The sequence below is a fragment of the Bufo bufo genome, chromosome 1, assembly GCF_905171765.1.
Source record: "Bufo bufo chromosome 1, aBufBuf1.1, whole genome shotgun sequence".
Classification (NCBI taxonomy): Eukaryota; Metazoa; Chordata; class Amphibia; order Anura; family Bufonidae; genus Bufo; species Bufo bufo.
Window position 1 is genome coordinate 109,218,783 of NC_053389.1, and position 21,355 is coordinate 109,240,137.

At 48.9% G+C, this 21,355-nt stretch overlaps 1 protein-coding gene across 1 annotated transcript in view; it reads right to left on the bottom strand.

The window, feature by feature from the left end:
• Positions 1–51: 51 nt before the first annotated feature.
• MPP1 (membrane palmitoylated protein 1) overlaps positions 52–21,355 on the bottom strand; it is a 50,364-nt gene continuing 29,060 nt past the window's right edge. Inside the window, exons 11-12 of the mRNA XM_040427855.1 lie at positions 10,496–10,567; positions 52–1,061 (exon numbers count right to left, since the gene is read on the bottom strand). Of these exons, the coding sequence (XP_040283789.1) occupies positions 885–1,061; positions 10,496–10,567 (249 nt within the window). The 3' untranslated portion in view covers positions 52–884. The remainder of the gene's footprint in view (positions 1,062–10,495; positions 10,568–21,355) is intronic.

The following is a 21,355-nucleotide window of genomic DNA, read 5'->3' on the forward strand; positions in this document are numbered from 1 at the left end:
AGAAAACATGTTTCTTTAAAAGGAACAAAAATGGGTGAAATTAGGATGGAATAATGACAAAAGGCACGAGTTTATTCAATATACTTTACTGGTTTACATCCATGTCAATGCAATAACGTCTTAAGATCTTCCTTGAGATTAAATGGATGTCTTCCTGCAACAATGAACATGATTCGGAGCTTTAAGAAGCAGTACAAATATAATTAACTAATAAAGGAGGTTCTGGTTGAGGTTGTTGGCACCTTCAAACATATATATATATATATACTTTTAAAAACCACCTGCTCTAGCATATTGGGGAAAAAACTGCAATGTTCACAAAGCCTCACAGAGTAGACATGGAAGGTCATGGGTATTACAATTTAGCAAACATATATTCATGATATTATGGGATAAGCACAGTGGTATTTATGGCCATTCATGATTGGTATCATTTTGTGGACTGACCTACGTTCTTTAGATATAGATCACCAAATTACAAATATCCATGGAAAGAACAAGTACTGACCCACACTACGCTTTTACTGTGTGCAAACAGTGATACCAATCAGTCCAATACATTCCTCTTTTATAGAAATTTAAACATCCGTCCTAACTTCCCAACACAGATGAACACTTACTTGATGCTTCGTTTCTATTACTTGAAATAAAACGGACAATACTAAAAAGTCACTGTACTTTACAGGGACAGGTCTATATTTTGTTGATGGGATATTTGAACTGTCAGAACTGTGCAACCATAGCAGACAATAGGATCCTGGCCTGAGGCAAATGAGAATAAATCTTGACGGACTGCACGGAAATCTGTTCAAGGAGCATTTGTTATATTTTGTGCAATACCCTATACTGGAGTGGTTGTTGGCTTGTATGGTATAGTAACGGTGTCAATATACCCAGGTCACTGGGACCCACTGGGAAGAGACACATGCTGCATCAAGAGCCCCTAGTAGATCTTTAACGGTTTGTTCCACATCATTGTTAACTAGGGTCAGGTCGAAGTATTGTGCATAGCGAGCGCGGAGAACCTCGGAATCTGCACGAAGCTTTTGGAGCGCATCAGACTGTAAAGAAAATGAAGACAGAATGGAAGAAATTTTTTTTAGTTTTAATAAGAAAGTAATACAAACTATAGTCTGTGCAGGAACACTAATGTGTGGAATCTTACTGGATTTGACATGGCAACATCTATTCTACATCACTTACAGTGGTCCCTTATGTTACAATATTAATTGGTTTCATGATGGCCAGTATAAGTCGAATCTATTGTATTTGCATGAGCCCTTATGCAGAGTAATGGTCTCCACACAGCTGTTGCCTGGCCGTGCCAGTATTGCAGCCCGCAATATACGGGCACCGGCCGTGTGCACACTATATCACGGATGCGGACCCATTCACTCGAGTGTGGAACAGAGGCACGGATCGGAAGCCCACGGAAGAACTACAGAGTGCTTCCGTGGGTTTTCTGTCCATGCCTCCGCACCAGATGAGGATTGCAGAACCCATTCCCCAAGTGAACGGGTCCTGCGCCCGCATACAGCGGCCCTACGGTCGGAACACGGTCATGTGCAAGAGCCCTTAGAAATAAAAATGAAGCAATAACAAGCAGATAACCAAATACAGACAAAGCAAGTCCTTACATCTAAATGGCTCTTTAGGTTGTAAATTAGGCCTGTATGACCAACAGATTATCTGACCATTTATTGGTCAGATGGCCAATTACACACACCAACTATAATCAGTCGGTGTAATACAGCCCTTACTTTCTGTATTCGGTAGCTTCGAACCCTGCCAGACCGCACTTGTGACTTTTGAAGCATATTTGCGGCATTTCCACTGGTAAATTGCGAATTTTGTCTCAGACACGAGACGTTTTTGTTATTGCTTTGTTGAATGTAAATTTACTGACAAAACCCTGTTGTTTCGCTCATTTACATTAGATAAAAATAAATGCATCCTGCTTTTAACCCTTTCACCCCCGGAGGTTTTTTTTGCGCTCCCTGCCTTCCCAGAGCCATAATTTTTTTATTTGTCTGTTCACATAGCCATATGAGGGCTTGATTTCTGCGGGACAAGTTGTACCATTTAATATTGCACATGATGTAGTGGAAAGTGGGGAAAAAATTCCAAATAGGGTGAAATTTCCCCAAAAAAAAAAAATGCAATTCCACCACAGTTTTACTTTTTTTTTTTTATTTACGGCGTTCGATGTACGATAAAACTGACCGGTTACTTTTATCCTACAGGACAGTACGAATCCGGCGATACCTTATATGTATTATTTTTCTTGCGTTTTGATTTTGTTTTAAAAAATTAATTTAAATAAAATTAAAAGTGGGGAAAAAAAAATCTGTAATTTTTTTTTTGTCACCATATTTTGACCCCTATAACCTTTTTGTAATTATGTGTACGGAGCTGTATGGGGGCTCATTTTTTGCGGGGCAATCTGAACTTTCCATTAACATTACCATACATACCATTCTGGGGTGTGTATGACTTTTTACTCACTTTTTATTACATGTTTTGTAGAAAATGCAGACCAAAAACGGCGAATCGGTCATTTGTACGCTTTTTTCCGTTTTGCCGTATGGCGAATATATTTTTATACTATGGGCGTTTTTGTACATCACGACACCCATGACGTGTATTTTTTTATTTTATTTTTTCAGTTCTTTTTATTTTGGGAAAAGGGGGGTGATTTGAATTATTATTATAATTTTTTTTTTTTTTTTTTACACTTTTTATAGTTCCCATAGGGAACTATAACATGCATTTATTAGATTGCTAGTCTCATAGACTCCAATGCACTAGCATTAGAGTCTATGAGAAAATTGCTTGTTTCCTATTGAGCCCTATTACAGGCAAGGGCTCCATAGGAAATACTATGCAGCAGCCTCTTGTCATTCACAAAAACAGGGGCTGCTGCACACAAGCTCCGGCTCCTCCGATCGCCATGTGGGGGAGCCGGAGCACCACCGGAAGCGCGCGCTTTCGGTTTTCAGCGCACTCAGATGCCGTGGTTAGGATTGACCACGGAATCTGAGGGGTTAAGTGTCCACGATCGGCATTACTGCCAGTTACGGACATGAGCCGTGGGTGTCTACTATAAGAAGCAGGCCGCCACCTGCGGCTATGGCGCCCGCAGCGCTCAGGAGCAGGTGCCATCTTTAAAGACCCGGCCAACGCCATACTATTACGGTGCTGGTCAATACTTACCTATCACTTGTTCCCACGATGAGTTTGTTTTCTTTTCATAAATGCGACTTTTTGATAAAAAGGCCAAGTCGCTGCCTTACACAATTGAGACGCCGAAGCGTGGTGAAAGTGAGCCCAAGAAGCCCCGACCGCCCTGGTAGAGTGAGCAGTGATACCGGGAGGAGGAACCTTGCTCTTGGAGCGGTAGGCCTCGGCAATGGCCGATCTAATCGAGCAATCGTCACCTTGGAGGCTGCCAAACCTTTACGAGGACCTTCCGAGATTACGAACAGGGAATCCGTGCGTCTAAAAGGGGGCCACCACTGACAGGTAGATCCGCAAGGCCCGTACCACATCCAGACGGTGGAGAGCCACCTACCTAGGATGAGAAGGCTCAGGGCAAAAAGAGGGCAGAACAACGTCCTCATTAACATGAAACGCCGGCACTGTCCAGAGTACTAGCTTTTCTTGATGGAACACCAAGAAGGGTTCTTTGCACGAGAGAGCCGCCAGTTCCGACACCCGCCGGATGGAGGTAATTGCAACCAGAAACGCGACCTTCCATGAAAGCATGCGGAGGGAGACTTTTCGCAGAGGTTCAAATGGCTCGGACTGGAGCGCTACCAGCACCAGATTCAGGTCCCAGGAATGCAACGGTGGCCGATAAGGGGCTGCGTTGTGAGCCACTCCCTGTATGAAGGTCTTGACCGGACCCAATACCGCCAGTGTACGCTGGAAAAAAAATGGAAAGAGCAGAAACCTGACCTTTCAGCGAACTCAGAGCTAGTCCCAGCTCTAAACCCGCCTGAAGAAAAGCCAGCACCGTAGGGAGGGAAAACTTCCTGGGAGGAAGATCTCTGTCCTCACAGAATTTAAGGAAAGACTTCCACATCCGATAATAGATTTTGGCGGAAGAGGGCTTCCTAGCCCTAATCATCGTGCGAATGACCGCATCAGAGAAACCTCTTTGCTTCAACAGGAAGGTTTCAATAGTCACGCCGTTAAACGTAGCGTATTTAAACCCTAGTGGAAGACTGGGCCCTGTGAGAGCAGGTCGGGCCTGAGTGGAAGGGGCCTCGTTCATCACCGTCCCGCTGCGAGTCCCCCCTTGGTGGTTGATATAGGCAACCGCTGTGGCGTTGTCCGACTGTATCCTGACCAGACGGCCCTGCAAGTAGGGGGTCCAATGGCAGAGGGAGAGGTAGATGGCCCGGAGCTCCAGTATATTGATAGGTAGTTTGGACTCCGACGGAGACCAAACGCCTTGGGCTGTCCGGGTACCGAAGACCCCTCCCCAGCCGCGGAGGCTGGCGTCGGTCGTAACCACCATCCATGACACTGGGAGGAAGGACTTCCCCGAGGACAGGTGGTCCGGTACCATCCACCAGCCAAGAGCCGCGCGCACGGGCTGAGACAGTGAGATCCTGAGGTCCAGAGAATCCAGGGACTTGTGCCAGGCGGACAAAATGAGCCGCTGAAAATCCCTGGTGTGGAATTGGGCGAATGGGATCGCCTCGAAGGAGGCCACCATCAGGCCCAGTACTCGCATGCAGCTGCGAATCGACACCCTGCGGCGCTGGATGAGCAGACGCACAGTCTTCTGAATGTCCGATCTCTTGTCCAGTGGTAGACGTACCACGGCAGCCTCGGAGTCCAGTGTCATGCCCAAGAACCTGATCTGAGTGGTTGGATACAGGCATGACTTCCTCAGGTTGATTATCCACCCAAAGCGAGTGAGGGTGCTCATCGTGATCCGGAGACGCTGTAGGTGCCTTGATCAAGATGTCGTCCAGATACGGGAGAAGAGTAATGCCTCTGGATCGCAGAATCCCCAGAAGGGGGGCAAGAACCTTTGTAAACACTCGCGGGGCCGTCGCCAGACCGAACGGCAGAGCGACGAACTGGTAGTGAGCTGACTGGATGGCAAATCGAAGGAATCGTTGGTGGGCTGTGGCGATGGGGATGTGGAGGTATGCATCCTGGATGTCTAAGGACACCATGTGCTCCCCTTTCACCAGTGAAGCAACCACGAAACGGAGGGACTCCATTCTGAACCTTTGAACCCGCAGATAATGGTTCAACAGTTTGAGGTCCAGCACTGGCCTCACATCGCCCTCCTTCTTGGGGACCACAAACAGGTTGGAATAAAAACCTGTAAACCGCTCCTCCAAGGGAACAGGGGAAATCACCCCCCGTGAGAGAAGTGACTGGACTGCGTGCAAAAAAGCCGCGGCCCGGACGGGATCCCTGGAGGGCTGGGAGAGGAAGAAGCGGTTGGGGAGGGAAGAGACCTGAACTATTTTGTAGCCCGAGGAGACGACCTCGAGCGCCCATGCGTCCGGAATATGGGCGTGCCAAATCTCCTGAAACAGGAGGAGACGCCCCCCCCACCTGTGAGGGTGGGGACAAACCTTCATGCTGAAGGCTGCTTACCTGGGGCTGTGCGAGGCTGCTGAGCACGCGGATGCCAGGCCTGTTGGGGCTTAAAGGATGGTCCTTTCCGCCGATCCTGATTGGGCGGCCCCGCCGCTGAGGTGGGTGCTGAACGGGTGCCCGAAAAACGGCGAAAGGACTGGTAGCGAGAAGATGAAGTTCTGGACTGAAAAGGCCGCTTTGCCTTGGGCTGGGGCAGATGGGTGCTTTTTCCACCCGTAGCCTCTGAAATAATCTCATCTAGTTTGGACCCAAATAGCCGAGACCCAGAGAACAGAAGCCTCAAAAGGGAGCGCTTAGATGAAGAATCAGCCTTCCAGGCCTTGAGCCACAACTCCCGGCGGATCGAAGTGGCGAGAGCCGAGGAACGGGCGACCATCGTCCCAGCATCCAGAGCCGCTTCAGAGATATTTCCCTGCCTGAGAAATTTGGAGCGCTGACGGTTGAAGTTACGCGGGAGGGAGGTCGGACGCTATGTCCTGGTTCAAACGGAGGGACCACTCCGAAACTGCTTTGGCTACCCAGGCAGAGGCAAAAATCGGATGCAATGCCGAACCGCTCGCCGTAAAGATCGACTTAGAGAGTGACTCTACGTGACGGTCCACTGGATCCTGGAGGGAAGAGCCATCTGCCACCGGGATGGTAGTGAATTTTGCCAAGCGAGCAACCGGTGGGTCCACCTTTGGTGGGGAGGACCATTTGTCCACGGACTCGCATGGAAAAGGGTAGAATAGGTCTAGGCGTTTCGGAATAACGAAACGCAAACCTGGCTGGTCCCAAGCCTTCGTGACAACGACAGAAAAATCGTTGTGTAATGGGAACGCCTTGAGGGTCTGTTTCGCACGCAGAAACGACACCCCTTGTTGGCTAGTGGAGGGAAGGTCCTCCTGAACCTGGAAGGTGTCCCTTATTGCCGATATCAGGCTATCAACCATGGATGCAATCTGAGAAGAATGCTCCAGATCCATATGTGCATCCGAATCCCCAAGCTCTCCCTCTGACAGTGCGTCGCCTAAAAGGGAGGACGTCTGTGAATGGGAGCCAGGAGCAGGGGGGGATGCTGAGGCGTCAGAGGAGGAACGGGTGCCTGCTCTGGGACGCTTACTAGGAAGTCTGCCTCTGATTTGTGCGCTATGCAACTTGTGCGGATGGCACCGGTGGTGATTTCTCTACCAAACGACCCAGCAATGAAAGGGTGGAATGGGAGATTTTTGAGAGGTCTTCCACTGCCCGTGACAGGGACCTTGCCCAGTCTGGTTCCCCCTGGACAGGACGATCCTGGGATTCTGTGGGCTGTTGTGCCCTAGGGGGAAGGCTCTGTGCACGTTTCTGACATGCAGAGCACAGTGATAGTGACTGACCACGAGTGAATTTTGCCGAGCACAAGGAGCAGGCATAGTAAGTGGTCCTACAGGGTGCCTGGGGGGGTCAGTGGCCGGGTCAGACATGGTCAAATCTCCTGCTGGATGGGGGTATCAATCGCCTACCAGTATGGAGGTCCCAGGTCCTGTGTCCTACCCACGCAGCGCCGATTGAAGAAGCAGGAAGTTGAACTAGGGTGGGAGCGGCAGCCTAATGCTGAAGTGGGGAGGCCATGCCTCCCGCTCTGTGAATGGCTCGGGGTGCGCACGTGACCGCTGATGCTGCGGCCAGAATGCCCTAATGCTCCCCATGTCCCGGTCCTGACCGCAGCGGTACTGGAACCGCTGCGGTTGAAACGTGATGCCCGGCACCCTAAGTATGTGCCGTTCCCCCCCGGCGCTTAAGCGCGCCCTTGGGCTATGCTGCCGCCTCTAAATAAATTATCCCGGTATGCGCGCCATGCGGCGAGGGGGGGCGGGCCGGGGGGGGTGTGCGGATGATGGGGGTGGAAGATGGAGGAGGCTCTCTCTCCCTTTCCATTGGAGAAGCCACTGCAGCCAGGAGGATGAAGCAGGTATACTTACCTGTCTTCATCTGTGTTCTTCACCCTATGATGCATCACCAGCAGGGCCACCCTATGACCGCTGGCTCCAGGCGACAGGGGCCCGGGCAGAGAAGGGCTGAAGAGAGGGTGGCCCTTTTGCTGGGGGGAAGCAGGGGAGCGAGGCTGCCCTGGTCCACTTTAGCTTCTTGGGGGAGACAAGGCGGTGAATTAGATACATCGGCCAGCCTCCCGGGGATACAGGGACGCAGGCGACCCTGTGCCCCCTTCCAGTAGTCTGTGAATAAAAATAAAAGAATAGTAAAATCAAAGAAAAATACAAACGCCACCCTGCAAAGCAGGGAGGTCTGCCTCCTACGACACTAAGCTAAAAACTGATATGCTCTCTCCAGGCTGGAGGGGGTATATAGCCTGCAGGGGAAAAGCTAACAGCTTTCAGCCTAGTGGCAGCAGCAAGCTATACCCACGGTCCTGTGTCCCCCAATGATAGGAGCGAGAAATAATTGTTTATTTAGCACAGTTTTTATTTTTTACGGCGGTCATGTGATATGTTTATAGAGTCGGTCGATACAGACGAGCTGATACTTAATATGTCTACTTCCCTATTTTTTACTAATTTTTTTTTTACTTGAAACTTAATTTTTTGGGGAGGAAAACTTTATTTTTATCCATTTTATTTTTTTTTCACTTTATTTTTTGTCCCACTTTGGGGGGTCTGATCCCCTTTACAATGCATTCCAATAGTTCTGTATTGGAACACATTGGCTGTATGAGTAATACAGTGTGTATTACTCATACAGCTTCCTGCCTGTGAGATCCAGGGGGCTGGATCTCACAGGCTCGTCACCGGAAGGCAGCGCCGATGCCTAAGGAAGGCATCGTGCCACCTTCCATGCCATCGGGTCCCCATTACAGCCGCACGGGGACCCGATGGCAACGGCTCGTAAAAGCCGCAAACCGCAGGTCTGAATTGGGACCACCCCAGGGTGCCTGGTCGGAAATACACAGGACGTACAGGTACGCCCTGTGTCCTTAAGGCCTCATGCACACGACTGTTGTGTGCATCCGTGGCCGTTGTGCCGTTTTTTTTCGCGGACCCATTGACTTTCAATGGGTCCGTGGAAAATTCGGGAAAACTCAAATCCGACAGTATATTCTAACACATAGTGATGGGGACGCTTCTAGTTAGAATATACTGAGAACTGTGTACATGACTGCACCCTGCTGCCAGGCAGCACCCGATCTCTTACAGGGGGCTGTGATCCGCACAATTAACCCCTCAGGTGCTGCACCTGAAGGGGTTAATTGTGTATATCATAGCCGCCTATAAGAGATCAGGGGCTGCCAGGCAGCAGGGGGCAGACCCCCCCCCCTCCCCAGTATTTATTTCATTGGTGGCCAGTGCGGCCCCCCCCCCTCCCCCCATTGTATTATTTTCATTGGTGGCACAGTGTGCGCCCCCCCCCCCTCTATTGTATTATCATTGGTGGCCAGTGTGCACCCCCCCCGGCCCCCCTCTATTGTATTAATATCATTGGTGGCCAGTGTGCGGCCTCCCCTCTCTCCCTCCCCCCCCCCCTTCCCGATCATTGGTGGCAGCGGAGAGTTAGAAGCATCATACTTACCTGCTGCGATGTCTGTGACCGGCCGGGAGCTCCTCCTACTGGTAAGTGACAGATCATTAAGCAATGCGCCGCACAGACCTGTCACTTACCAGTAGGAGGAGCTCCTGGCCGGTCACAGACAGCGCAGCAGGTAAGTATGATGCTTCTAACTCTTCGCTGCCACCAATGATCGGGGGGCGGGGCTAGGCCGCACACTGGCCACCAATGATATTAATACAATAGAGGGGGGGCGCACACTGGCCACCAATGATAATACAATAGAGGGAGGGGGGCCGCACACTGTGCCACCAATGAAAATAATACAATAGAGGGCGGGGGGGGGGGCGCACACTGTGCCACCAATGAAAATAATACAATAGAGGGAGGGAGGGAGGGGGGGGGGGCCGCACTGGCCACCAATGAAATTAAAACTGGGGAGGGAGGGGGGGTCTGCACCCTGCTGCCTGGCAGCCCCTGATCTCTTATAGGGGGCTATGATATGCACAATTAACCCCTTCAGGTGCAGCACCTGAGGGGTTAATTGTGCGGATCACAGCCCCCTGTAAGAGATCGGGTGCTGCCTGGCAGCAGGGGGCAGTCATGTACACAGTTCTCAGTATATTCTAACTTGAAGCTTCCCCATCACCATGGGAACGCCTCTGTGTTAGAATATACTGTTGGATCTGAGTTTCACGATCTAACTCAAATCCGATGGTATACTCTAACAGAGGCGTTCCCATGGTGATGGGGACGCTTCAAGTTAAAATATACCATCGGATTGGAGAAAACTCCGATCCTATGGTATATTAACTCCTGACTTTACATTGAAAGTCAATGGGGGACGGATTCGTTTGAAATTGCACCATATTGTGTCAACGTCAAACGGATCCGTCCCCATTGACTTGCATTGTAATTTAGGACGGATCCGTTTGGCTCCGCACGGCCAGGCGGACACCAAAACAACTTTTTTTTTCATGTCTGTGGATCCTCCAAAAACCAAGGAAGACCCACGGACGAAAAAACGGTCACGGAAAAACGGAACCCCGTTTTGCGGACTGTGAAAAAATACTATCGTGTGCATGAGGCCTAAGTACCAGGACATCAGAGCGTACCTGTACGCCCTGTGTCCTTAAGAGGTTAAGATTTTGAATTTCAGTTTAGCTATACAGTTTTCTATGTAGTTTGGTAACAGACTTCATCCCCACCCTGGCATTTCAGTTGCCCGATTCCTTATTGAAATGGAATAAAGTAGTCTTTTTTATCTCACAAGTCTTCCCAAGGACAACTCTCAAAACCATTCAAATACCACCATGCTCCACCCAAAACAAACATAAAAATTCACCTTATCAGTATCAGTAGGGGATATAAACACAATGAATGTAGCCAGCTCTGCTGTACGAACCATCTTCAAGGTCTAGGAAATAAAACACATCATGTGATGATCTACTTTGCATAATCAAACTTTTAATTACATTTTTGCTTTTACTAATACAAATCAATTACCATGTGCTCTATCACAATATCAGTGCATCAATACTTCTATATCTTAAAGGGGTTGTCTCAGCTCACGGTTACTAAAGCGGTGCATGAGAGCTACAGAAACAGCGTAGTACAGCACCCTAACAGTTGGCTGAGCTACATCATTCTTGTAGCTCTCATGCAAAATCTGCTACTAAACAAGGCGGCAGATCATAATGAGGTAGTTATTATGGGCGACTTCTACTGGGGAACTGAAACCTGTATATCTCATAAAGGAAACAGATATATACAGCTCTGCTACACCTGTCTTCCCTGAACCGCTATATATACAGCTCTGCTACACCTGTCTTTCTCTCCACTACCATCACTGTGTTTGAGTAACTTCATATACAGCTCTGCTACATCTGTCTATTCCCCTCCCCCACCAGCCCTATGGCTTTGTAGCTATAGCTACAACTACTGCCCTGCTGTATGTCATAGACAGAGACCAACTAACTCCTACTAGTAAAGTAAGGTTCTACATCACCATACACAGTAGTGCCGCATTTTCATACAGCAGAGCTGGGTATGCCGACGTAGCACCTTACTTTAGTTATTGGAGTATTTTTGTGTTTCTGTCTACTATATACAGCAGGGCAGGGCATTGCTGGTGGGGGAGGGGAATAGACAATGTAGTAGTGCAGTATATGAAGCCGTTCAGTCACATTGCTGGTGGAGAACAAGAGAAGACAGATGTAGCAGAGCTGTATATCAGATGATTCAGCCACAGAGCTGGTGGGGCAAGACACACATGTAGTAGTGACATCCACAGTGCTTGTGGGGGAGGAGGGGTGGATGACATTTCTAAAAGTTGTATTTACAGCAAGTCAATTACACTGCTGATGTGAGAGTGTAACATTTTTGCCTTTTTCTTTTGTTTCTTTTTTAGTCTTCGACTTACAGCTTATCGGAAATGTACCACCTGGATTTATGGAGACCTAGGAAAACATGTACGGATACAGATTCCTTCCTGAGTAACAAGAACAATAAGGGAGAGATTTCCGGACCATGAAGGGCAATACACTGGTTTTACATACTATCAGGATGTTCCCCTTGCTGCTGCTGATTTTGATTTCAATTTTTAGAACATAAAAAAAATAAAATTATGAAATTGAAATTAATTATTATTATAATAAATAATTTAAAAGTGAATTCTTTGTTTAGACTTTTTCATTAGAAGCAAATTTCAATGTCAGTATCTGAACCAATGTAGTACTGCTCTGTAAGCACTGTCCGCCCGTCCAGGGCTTTATTGGTTTCTTTTAACAGATGGCTGATTGTTCCCATAGCTGCTAGACCCACACAACTATCATTCCGTGGGGATTTATCCTACAGCTATGCCACCAGTGTGTGCTATTTGAATATGTCTGTAACAAAAGTATGTCTGGTAACGGCAGCACAAAAGTGGTTATCAATACCGATAACATGCATATATGAATCCCTCTATCAACAAAGCCCTTCACACATATACAGTAGGTACCACCTGGGACATCTATTGAAAAAAAAATGTATTAATCTTTTATTCAAACCATTTTTTTTTATATATATTTTAAAAATTTGAACGTTATTAACATGTACATGTAAAAATACATTTTTATTCTACAAACAACATAACTGTTGAATATTGTTTCATTATTATAGCTTTACATCATTTTTATTTTTTAAACAAATGTCTTCGAACCAAGTCTTCTTTTGGTGGCCTTTCAATTGGGGCTATATTTTTAGGTAAACCAGGCATGGCCGATTGCCATGTTGACTCTATTTTTCCTTTGGCAAAATTAAGAATTTGAGAGAGTATTGGCTTTAGAGATTCTTGCAAACATGTCCCTCTACTCCATAATGTCCTCCCCAGTGTCCCTCAATTTCATAACGTCCACCATCTGCGTCCCTCCACTCCATAATCTCATCCATTGGAGTTCCTCTTGACTTCCTGAGTTACCCCCTTTTATTGTCTATTAGCATAATATCGTTGGTGGATTAAGGTGGTGAATTTATTTATCTAAAAATGATACTCACATATTTTGAAGTGTCCCAGTCCTCCGATACTTCTCCTGCACGTCCCTCGACGATGTCCACGCTGCCGCTCACACGCAATGGTGACTTCTTCCTGGCCGTGTATAGTACAGAGCCGCGCATGCTCTGTACTATATATACTTGGCCAGGAAGAAGTCACCATTGCGCATGCGCGGCGGAGTGCGCGTTCAAGACAGCGATGTGCGGCTCAGTCGGGGGAAGACAATGTGTTGTGCGCAGGCGCGGCCCACTGATGTGGCACACAAGCGGTGGCCGCATCTAGTGGATACCAGAAGACAACAGTGGGGTAGGAGTGAACGAATTTTGCCAAGATAGGTAGGGATTTGATAAAGGAACATAACTAGAAAAATGATCACAGGCACTTCAATAACAAATTAAAATATGATCAATGAGGTGGGAATACCCCTTTAAATATTTTTTTCTCCATTGTATTCACTGAGGAAAATAAACTGTCCGATAAAATGCAGAATGTAAAAGTAAATTCCCCATTAAAAGTGTCCTGTCTGACCCGTCTTAAAAAGGTTAAAATAGACAAATTGCCAGGACCAGATGGCATACACCCCCGTATCCTAAGAGAATTAAGTAATGCCATAGCCAGACCCTTATTTCTGATATTTAAGGACTCTATACTGACAGGGAGTGTTCTACAGGATTGGCGCATAGCAAATGTGGTGCCAATATTCAAAAAGGGTCCAGAAACAGAGCCCCGAAACTATAGGCCGGTAAGTTTAACATCTGTCATGGGTAAACTGTTTAAAGGTTTTCTAAGGCCTCTTTCACACGGGCGTTGCAGGGAAAAGTTGCGGGAACATGCACGATTTGCACGCGCGTGAGAAAAATCGGCATGTTTGGTAACCAAACCCGAACTTCTTCACAGAAGTTCGGGCTTGGGATCGGTGTGCTGTAGATTGTATTATTTTCCCTTATAACATGGTTATAATGGAAAATAATAGCATTCTGAATACAGAATGCATAGTACAATAGCGCTGGAGAGGTTAAAAAAAATAATAATAATTTAACTCACCTTAATCCACTTGATCGCGCAGCCCGGCATCTCTTCTGTCTTCATCTTAGCTGTGTGCAGGAAAAGGTCCTGTGGTGACGTCACATGATCTTTTACCATGGTGATGGATCATGTGATGACCGGAGTGACGTCACAACAGGTCCTTTTCCTGCACACAGCTAAGATGAAGACAGAAGAGATGCCGGGCTGCAAGTGGATTAAGGTGAGTTACATTTTTTTAACCCCTCCAGCGCTATTGTACTATGCATTCTGTATTCAGAATGCTATTATTTTCCCTTATAACCATGTTATAAGGGAGAATAATAATGATCGGGTCTCCATCCCGATCGTCTCCTAGCAACCGTGCGTGAAAATCGCACCGCTTCCGCACTTGCTTGCGATTTTCACGCAGCCCCATTCACTTCTATGGGGCCTGCGTTGCGTGGAAAACGCACACAATATAGAGCATGCTGCGATTTTCACGCAACGCATAAGTGATGCGTGTAAATCACCGCTCGTGTGCACAGCCCCAAAGAAATGAATGGGTCCGGATTCAGTGCGGGTGCAATGCGTTCACATCACGCATTGCACCCTCGCGGAATACTCGCCCGTGTGAAAGGGATGCTATTTTGGAGTACCTAAATAAAAATAAGCAAATAACGCCATATCAGCATGGCTTCATGAGGGATCGGTCATGTCAAACTAATTTAATCAGTTTCAATGAGGAGGTAAGTTCTAGACTTGACAGCGGCGAATCAATGGATGTCGTATATCTGGACTTCTCCAAAGCATTTGACACTGTACCACATAAAAGGTTAGTATATAAAAACTGGACTTTTTGTACTCACTGTGAGGAATATGGCATAATATTTACTGTCAGCAGGTCCTCACACCCCCATTTGCTGACAGATAGCAGAGGTAGTGAACTCCACAGGAGGGCCCCGATTGTCATTTGATTCACCTTTTGGCATGTTCATCAGTGTACATGCAAAATAAGTTCCCACCCCCCCAGGCATCTGATTGTCAGCTGACAAGGAAGAAAGCCCCAGGGGTCCAGGCTTCAAGGAGGCCCCAGGTGGAGAAGGTCACACCTTAATCAACCAGTTTGGAGGCAAGCTAAATCCTGCAGGAAAACCCCCCAGCAGGAGGTATCAGCCCTTGCCAGGATCAAGGATACCTTCCAGACATGTTGGCACCTACATTTAATAAGGAATTATGAATCGCCCGGCCATCGCAGGCGCAAACCGGATACATATTTGTGTCCCGGTGGCCACGATGTACGTGCCCATGGGCTTTGTTTGATGGGGGCATGCCAGGGAAAGAAGATATCCATATCTCCCCACAGAAACCAAATACCGGTACCATGTTTGTACTCTAGTTGTAGCCGAAACCCAGGCGGATCAATTGGGCCAGGAACCATCTTCCTGCGACATTCTGGTCTGGGGCTATGAGCCCTATGGGTCATTTGCTCCCAGCACCAGAAAAAGAGGGGTGGACCCTACCCATAGGTGGGGAGGGGAGCGGCCAGCTACAGGTCATAAGCCCATGCAAGCCAGAGGGCGGTGTCTTTCTCTGAAAGGGTGTCACATCGTGCAAATGTGTTTGGAGAGACCTGGAAACCGCTGACATCACCGCCCCCAACGTGACTGAAGCTAAGGACTATTCCACCATCATAGAACTTTCAACTACCCAGTAACTGACTTTTGCTCTGCTTAACCCTGTTGTACCCATATAACCTGTATCTGTAACCTCAGACCACTGTATATAGTTTGTGTATATTGTGTTATATCTAGTGTGCCCTTACGATTAATTTTATGATTTAATCTTGTGCTATCTTATATCTCTATCACGAACCCCCACGTTCGCGTCCACGTTTTCGCCTAGTTATAAGCTACCGCGGGTTGGTTTCTCACCCTATATAATCCCGTTAACGGACCGGGCTTATATTTAACGAGAAGCTGGTGGCAGATTATCCGAGCTGAGACAGCGCTGTTTTCACTGCGGCCGTGAAAATGCTCTCTCAGCTTGTTGCCTCTCTGTGCCAGCGTGGACAGGAGGTGTCTGTGTAAAACTGTACCAAGCTGACCGTACCTGCTCCTCTGGAGGGCGTAACATCACGTTTTTGGTAACCCGTGACCATACCGTGTCTCGTGAGCTCGACGTCAAGCGGGCACGAGGTGTGGTATACGACACACTCACCGTAAAATCCTTTTTTTTGTAGGATGCATTGGGGTACACAGCACCATGGGTATATGCCCAGCTGCCACTAGAAGTATAAAGTGTTGGCTCCTCCTATCTGGCCTATAAACACTGCACATGCAAGAGCAAACCAGTAGGAGCACAACTAAAAAAAAAATATGAGAAGACAAAAAATCCTAAACCAGAGAGGACCAACAATAGAAAAAACGATCCAAAGAGGGTGGTATCTGTGTCCCCCAATGCATCCTACGAGAAAAGGATTTTACGGTGAATACAAAAATCCAATTTCCTCATGAATGGCATTGGGGGACACAGCACCAGCACAGTCCTAAAGCAGTCCACGAGGGAGGGCAGAAAACAGCCATACAACGCAACTAACTTGCAGAACTCTGCGACCCAAACTGGCATCAGCAGAAGCCAAGAAGTGGATGTGGTAAAACTTGGAAAACGTATGGATAGAGGCCCAGGTGGCGGCCTTGCAGACCTGGGAAGCCGAGGCCTGATGTCAAACCGCCCAAAAAGCCCCGACCGCCCTAGTGGAGTGAGCGGTCAACCGAAAGGGAGGAGCATTACCCTTTGCAACATAGGCCTCCCTGACAGCCGACCGAATCCAACAGGATATGAGGGCCCTCAGGGACTACGAAGAGGGAGTCCGACCGGCGGAAGGACTCAAGTCAACCAAAGGTAGAGGCGAAGTGCCCTAACATCCAAACGGTGAAGAGAACGCTCTCTAAGATGAGAAGGGTTAGGGCAGAAGGATGGAAGGACAATCTCCTCATTAATGTGGAATGAGGATACCACCTTAGGGAGAAAGGAAGGGACCGGACACAGAACCATCTTGTCCTGATGGAACACCAGGAAAGGGGACCTGCAAGAGGGCGCAGCAAGTTCAGAGACTCTGCGGATGGAAGTAATCACCACAAGAAAAGCGACCTTAAAAGAAACAAAAATGAAAGAGATATCCTGCAAGGGCTCAAAGGGAGAGGCCTGAAGAGCATCAAGAACAAGGTTCAAGTCCCACGATTCCACAGTAGAACAAAAAGGCAGAACACGGTGAGCAACCCCCTGGAGAAAGGTTCTCACTTGGCGGCGAGAAGCCAGGGGTTTCTGGAAGAGACGGGCCAGATGAAGACCCTTGTCAAAACCAGCCTGCAGAAAAGACAAGATTCTGGGAATAGAGAGGTAGAAAGGGTACGGGTACGGTGATAAATTTTGGATGATTGGGGCTTGCGTGCGTGGAGCATAGTCTGGATAACAGTCTCCGAGAGACCGCGGAAGCTCAGGACCGTGGCTTCAACAGCCACGCCGTTAAACTCAGCCAAGGTAAACTTAGGTGTAGTAGCGGACCTTGGGATTTAGAGGAAGATGCCATGGAGCGTCTGCAAGCAGAAACAGAAGGTCCGGCGCCACCAGAATCGCCGGGACCCGGTCCGCCTTCAGGCGTTTGAGGACCCTGGGAAGGAGCGGAATGGGAGGAAAGAGGTATAAGATGCTGAACTGAGACCAAGAAAGGATCAGCATCTGAGGCCAGCGTCAGAGGGTCCCGGGACCTTGTGACGTAACGCGGGAGCTTGTGGTTCAGACGGGAGGCAGAGAGTTCCACGTCCGGCGAGCCCCCATGCTGACAGAGTTATAGGAACACCTCTGGGTGAAGGGACCACTCGCCCAGGTCGGGGCGTCGGCGACTGCCCAATTGTCGACCCCGGGGATATGAACTGCGGAAAGAATCGGAACAAAGTCCTCCGCCCACCGTAGTATGCGTGAGGCCTCTTCCATGACCCTCACGCTTCTGGTGCCCTCCTGGTTGTTCAGATAAGCCACCGCAGTGGAGTTGTCCGTCTGGATCCGAATCGGGAGACCGGTGAGAAGGTGCGTCCAGTGGGAGAGAGCCAGAATGTTGATGTGCAGGGAAGATTCCACCGCTGACCACAGGACCTGAGCAGTGAGGGACCCGATGACAGCTCCCCAACCAGTCAGGCTGGCGTCTGTGGAAATCACCCGCCAACGTGGGGGAAGAAAGGACTTGCCGAGAGAGAGCATGCAAGGTCGCAGCCACCAGCACAACTCCTTGCGGACAAGAGGGGAAAGTCGAGGCCCGACTGGGACTTGTCCCAGCTGGACAGGATCGCCAGCTGAAGAGGGCGGGAGTGGAATTGTGCAAAACTCCTGAAAGGCGGGCAAGCGGCCCACCACCCGCGGCAAAGCGCAGTCATGCAGAAGAGGTTTTTGCAGGCTGGGGTTTTGAAGGCTTGGGGCGAGAATGCCAGGCGGGCCTGGCTTTGAAGTAAGGCTCGCCGACTTCTTGTCCGAGTGAAAAGGAATGAAAATTTTTGGACCGCAAAGCCGCCAAGGGAAGGCGACCGCGGCTTTGGGGGAGGAGGGAGGTTTTTCCTTCCATGGCTTCGGAAATAAGTTTCCCCAAAAAATTTTTGCTCTGAAAAGGGAGAGAAATGAACACCTTCTTGGAGGCTGCATCTGCCTTCCATGTACGGAGCCAGACAGTACAGCGTATGGCCACAGAATTAGCAGAATCCGTCAGGGAACGGATGAGCTGCTTAGCCCAGACCACACAGGCTTTAGCGACCCAGGAGGCGGCAAAAGCAGGTTGAACAGCAGAGCCTGCTGCCACAAAAACGGACTTCGCCACGGAATCAATCTGTTTATCAGCAGGATCCGACTAGGAAGCCGCGTCAGCCAAAGGAAGGGTGGTGGTCTTGGCTAAACGGGCCACCTGAGGGTCAACCTGGGGTGGGACTGACCAGAGGTTAACGGACTCCTCACTGAAAGGAAAAAAAGTGTCCAAACTCTTAGAGGACTGCAGGCGCCTATCGGGCTGACGCCACTCCTTGGCCAAGAGTGCGTCGAGATCCGGGTGGTTAGAAAAAACGGCAGAAGGACACAGAATCCTGGGTAGAGGAGGAAGTAGAGAGAGTAGGAGAGAGTCTCTAACTGCCTTAACGAGGTCCTGCAGAGTCAGGGGTGTCCCCAGTAGCGTCAGAAGATGAGACTTCGCCTGCCTCAGACATGTCCAGGGAGTGACAGAGGATGAGCGTGACGCGGCTGAGACTACTCGAGGTCTTTTACGGGACCTGGTGTCAGAGCGGGGGCGTGCCCCTTCAGCAACACGGTTCCTACGTGGGGCTGAAACTGCCACAATTTGAGCAGGCATGCGATCCAGCGACTGCACCATGGACCGGGAAAGGCTGGCAAGATTCCCTATGGCTTGGGACATTGAGGCGGCCCAGTCAGGAGGGACCGACACCGCAGAGGGGGCCAGGGCGTCAGGAGGGGGCATAGGGTCAAGTCACTGTGCACAGAGCGAGTTAGGCTGTGGGGAAGGCAAGGCCTTATTGCATCAGGAGCACACATAATAAATGGCTACCCCAATAGGGACCCAGGTTTGGGGGTCCGCACTGGCAGAGGACATGTTGGCATAAGAAAAACATCAGAAAAGAAAAAGGTTAGCCAGGAAAGGCTATCCTACCAGGCCCCAGGTGCTGTGTCCAAAGATGCGCTGCAGCAGTTAAGGAAGGACACAGGAATGCTCCAGATGGCGACAGCAAGATGGAGAGTCTTCTTCTTTAAAAGCAGCAAAAGATATAGCCCCTCTACAGAAAAAAACCCGCGCTTAGCCGGGATAGGAGCTTCGGCAGAAGGCCCCTGCCGATGTGAGGAGTAGTTGGGCCAAAGCCCGGGAAGAAAGAGGGGCGGAACAAAGGCGCGGCCTAGTGGGCCGAAAAGCCGGGGACTAAATTAGCAAAGAAACGGCCGAGCTCCACCGACCGCGCGTGGGAATGGAAGGGAGTGCTCGCACCCCCTAACGGGGAAAAGGTTGCTGACTACAGCGGGGGAGACGCAACGCCCCAGGAAACAGAAACGGGGACCCTGGAAGGCCATGGGTCCGGCAAGCTGGAGAAAAATGAGGCTTATTCCCAGCATAAGCCGAGGACTAAGGTATTTGTGGCTGAAATGGTATAGACCCTATAAAGTGCCCCCACTTAGAAATAGGCGCCCTGGCCAAACCGGGAAGGAGGGGGGGGGGGATTAGTGTACTTACCCTATGACGTCTTCAGGCGCCGCAGGGTCACTCCATCAGCAGACTCAACACGGAACCCGTGGGAATGCTGGCAAGCCACTGCAGAGGCAATAATGGGGACTGGGTGACCAGAGAGGTACCGAAATAGCGCGCCCGCAAGGGGTGCAACTAAAGTGGCAGCCCACAATGGAGCACCCACCTGCAGCAGGTGAAAAACCTGCATAAAGGAAGAACATCAAGATGAAAAAATTAAATAACAAAATAGCAACAAAACCTAGAGAAAAAAAAAAAGCAGGTTGTGTCTGCCTACTATGGACACTAGAAAAAAAAATGGTTTGCTCCTGCATGTGCAGTGGGTATAGCCCAGATAGGAGGAGCCAACACTTTTCACTTCTAGTGTCAGCTGGGCATATACCCATGGTGCTGTGTCCTCCAATGCCATTCACGAGAAATGAGAATGCCTGGACTGGGAGAAAACGTCTGTATGTGGGTAAGTAACTGGCTCAGGGATAGAAAACAGAGGGTGGTTATTAACGGTACACACTCAGATTGGGTCACTGTCACTAGTGGGGTACCTCAGGGGTCAGTATTGGGCCCTATTCTCTTCAATATATTTATTAATGATCTTGTAGAAGGCTTGCACAGTAATGTATCAATTGTTGCAGATGACACTAAACTGTGTAAAGTAATTAACACAGAAGAGGACAGTATACTGAATATATATACACACTACAGAGGATAATATACTACTACAGAGGGATCTGGATAGATTGGATGCTTGGGCAGATAAGTGGCAGATGAGGTTTAACACTGACAAATGTAAGGTTATGCACATGGGAAGGAATAATGCAAGTCACCCGTACATACTAAATGGTAAAACACTGGGTAACACTGACATTGAAAAAGGACCTAGGAATTTTTGTGAACAGCAAACTAAGCAGTAAAAACCAGTGTCAGGCAGCTGCTGCCAAGGCCAATAAGATAATGGGTTGCATCAAAAGTGGCATAGATGCCCGTGATAAGAACATAGTCCTACCACTGTACAAATCACTAGTCAGACCACACATGGAGTACTGTGTACAGTTCTGGGCTCCTGTGAACAAGGCAGACATAGCAGAGCTGGAGAGGGTCCAGAGGAGGGCAACTAAAGTAATAACTGGAATGGGGCAACTACAGTACCCTGAAAGATTAGGAGATCTAATTACTATGTATAAATATATCAGGGGTCAGTACAGAGATCTCTCCCATCATCTATTTATCCCCAGGACTGTGACTGTGACTGTGACGAGGGGACATCCTCTGCGTCTGGAGGAAAGAAGGTTTGTACACAGACATAGAAGAGGATTCTTTACGGTAAGAGCAGTGAGACTATGGAACGCTCTGCCTGAGGAGGTGGTGATGGTGAGTACAAT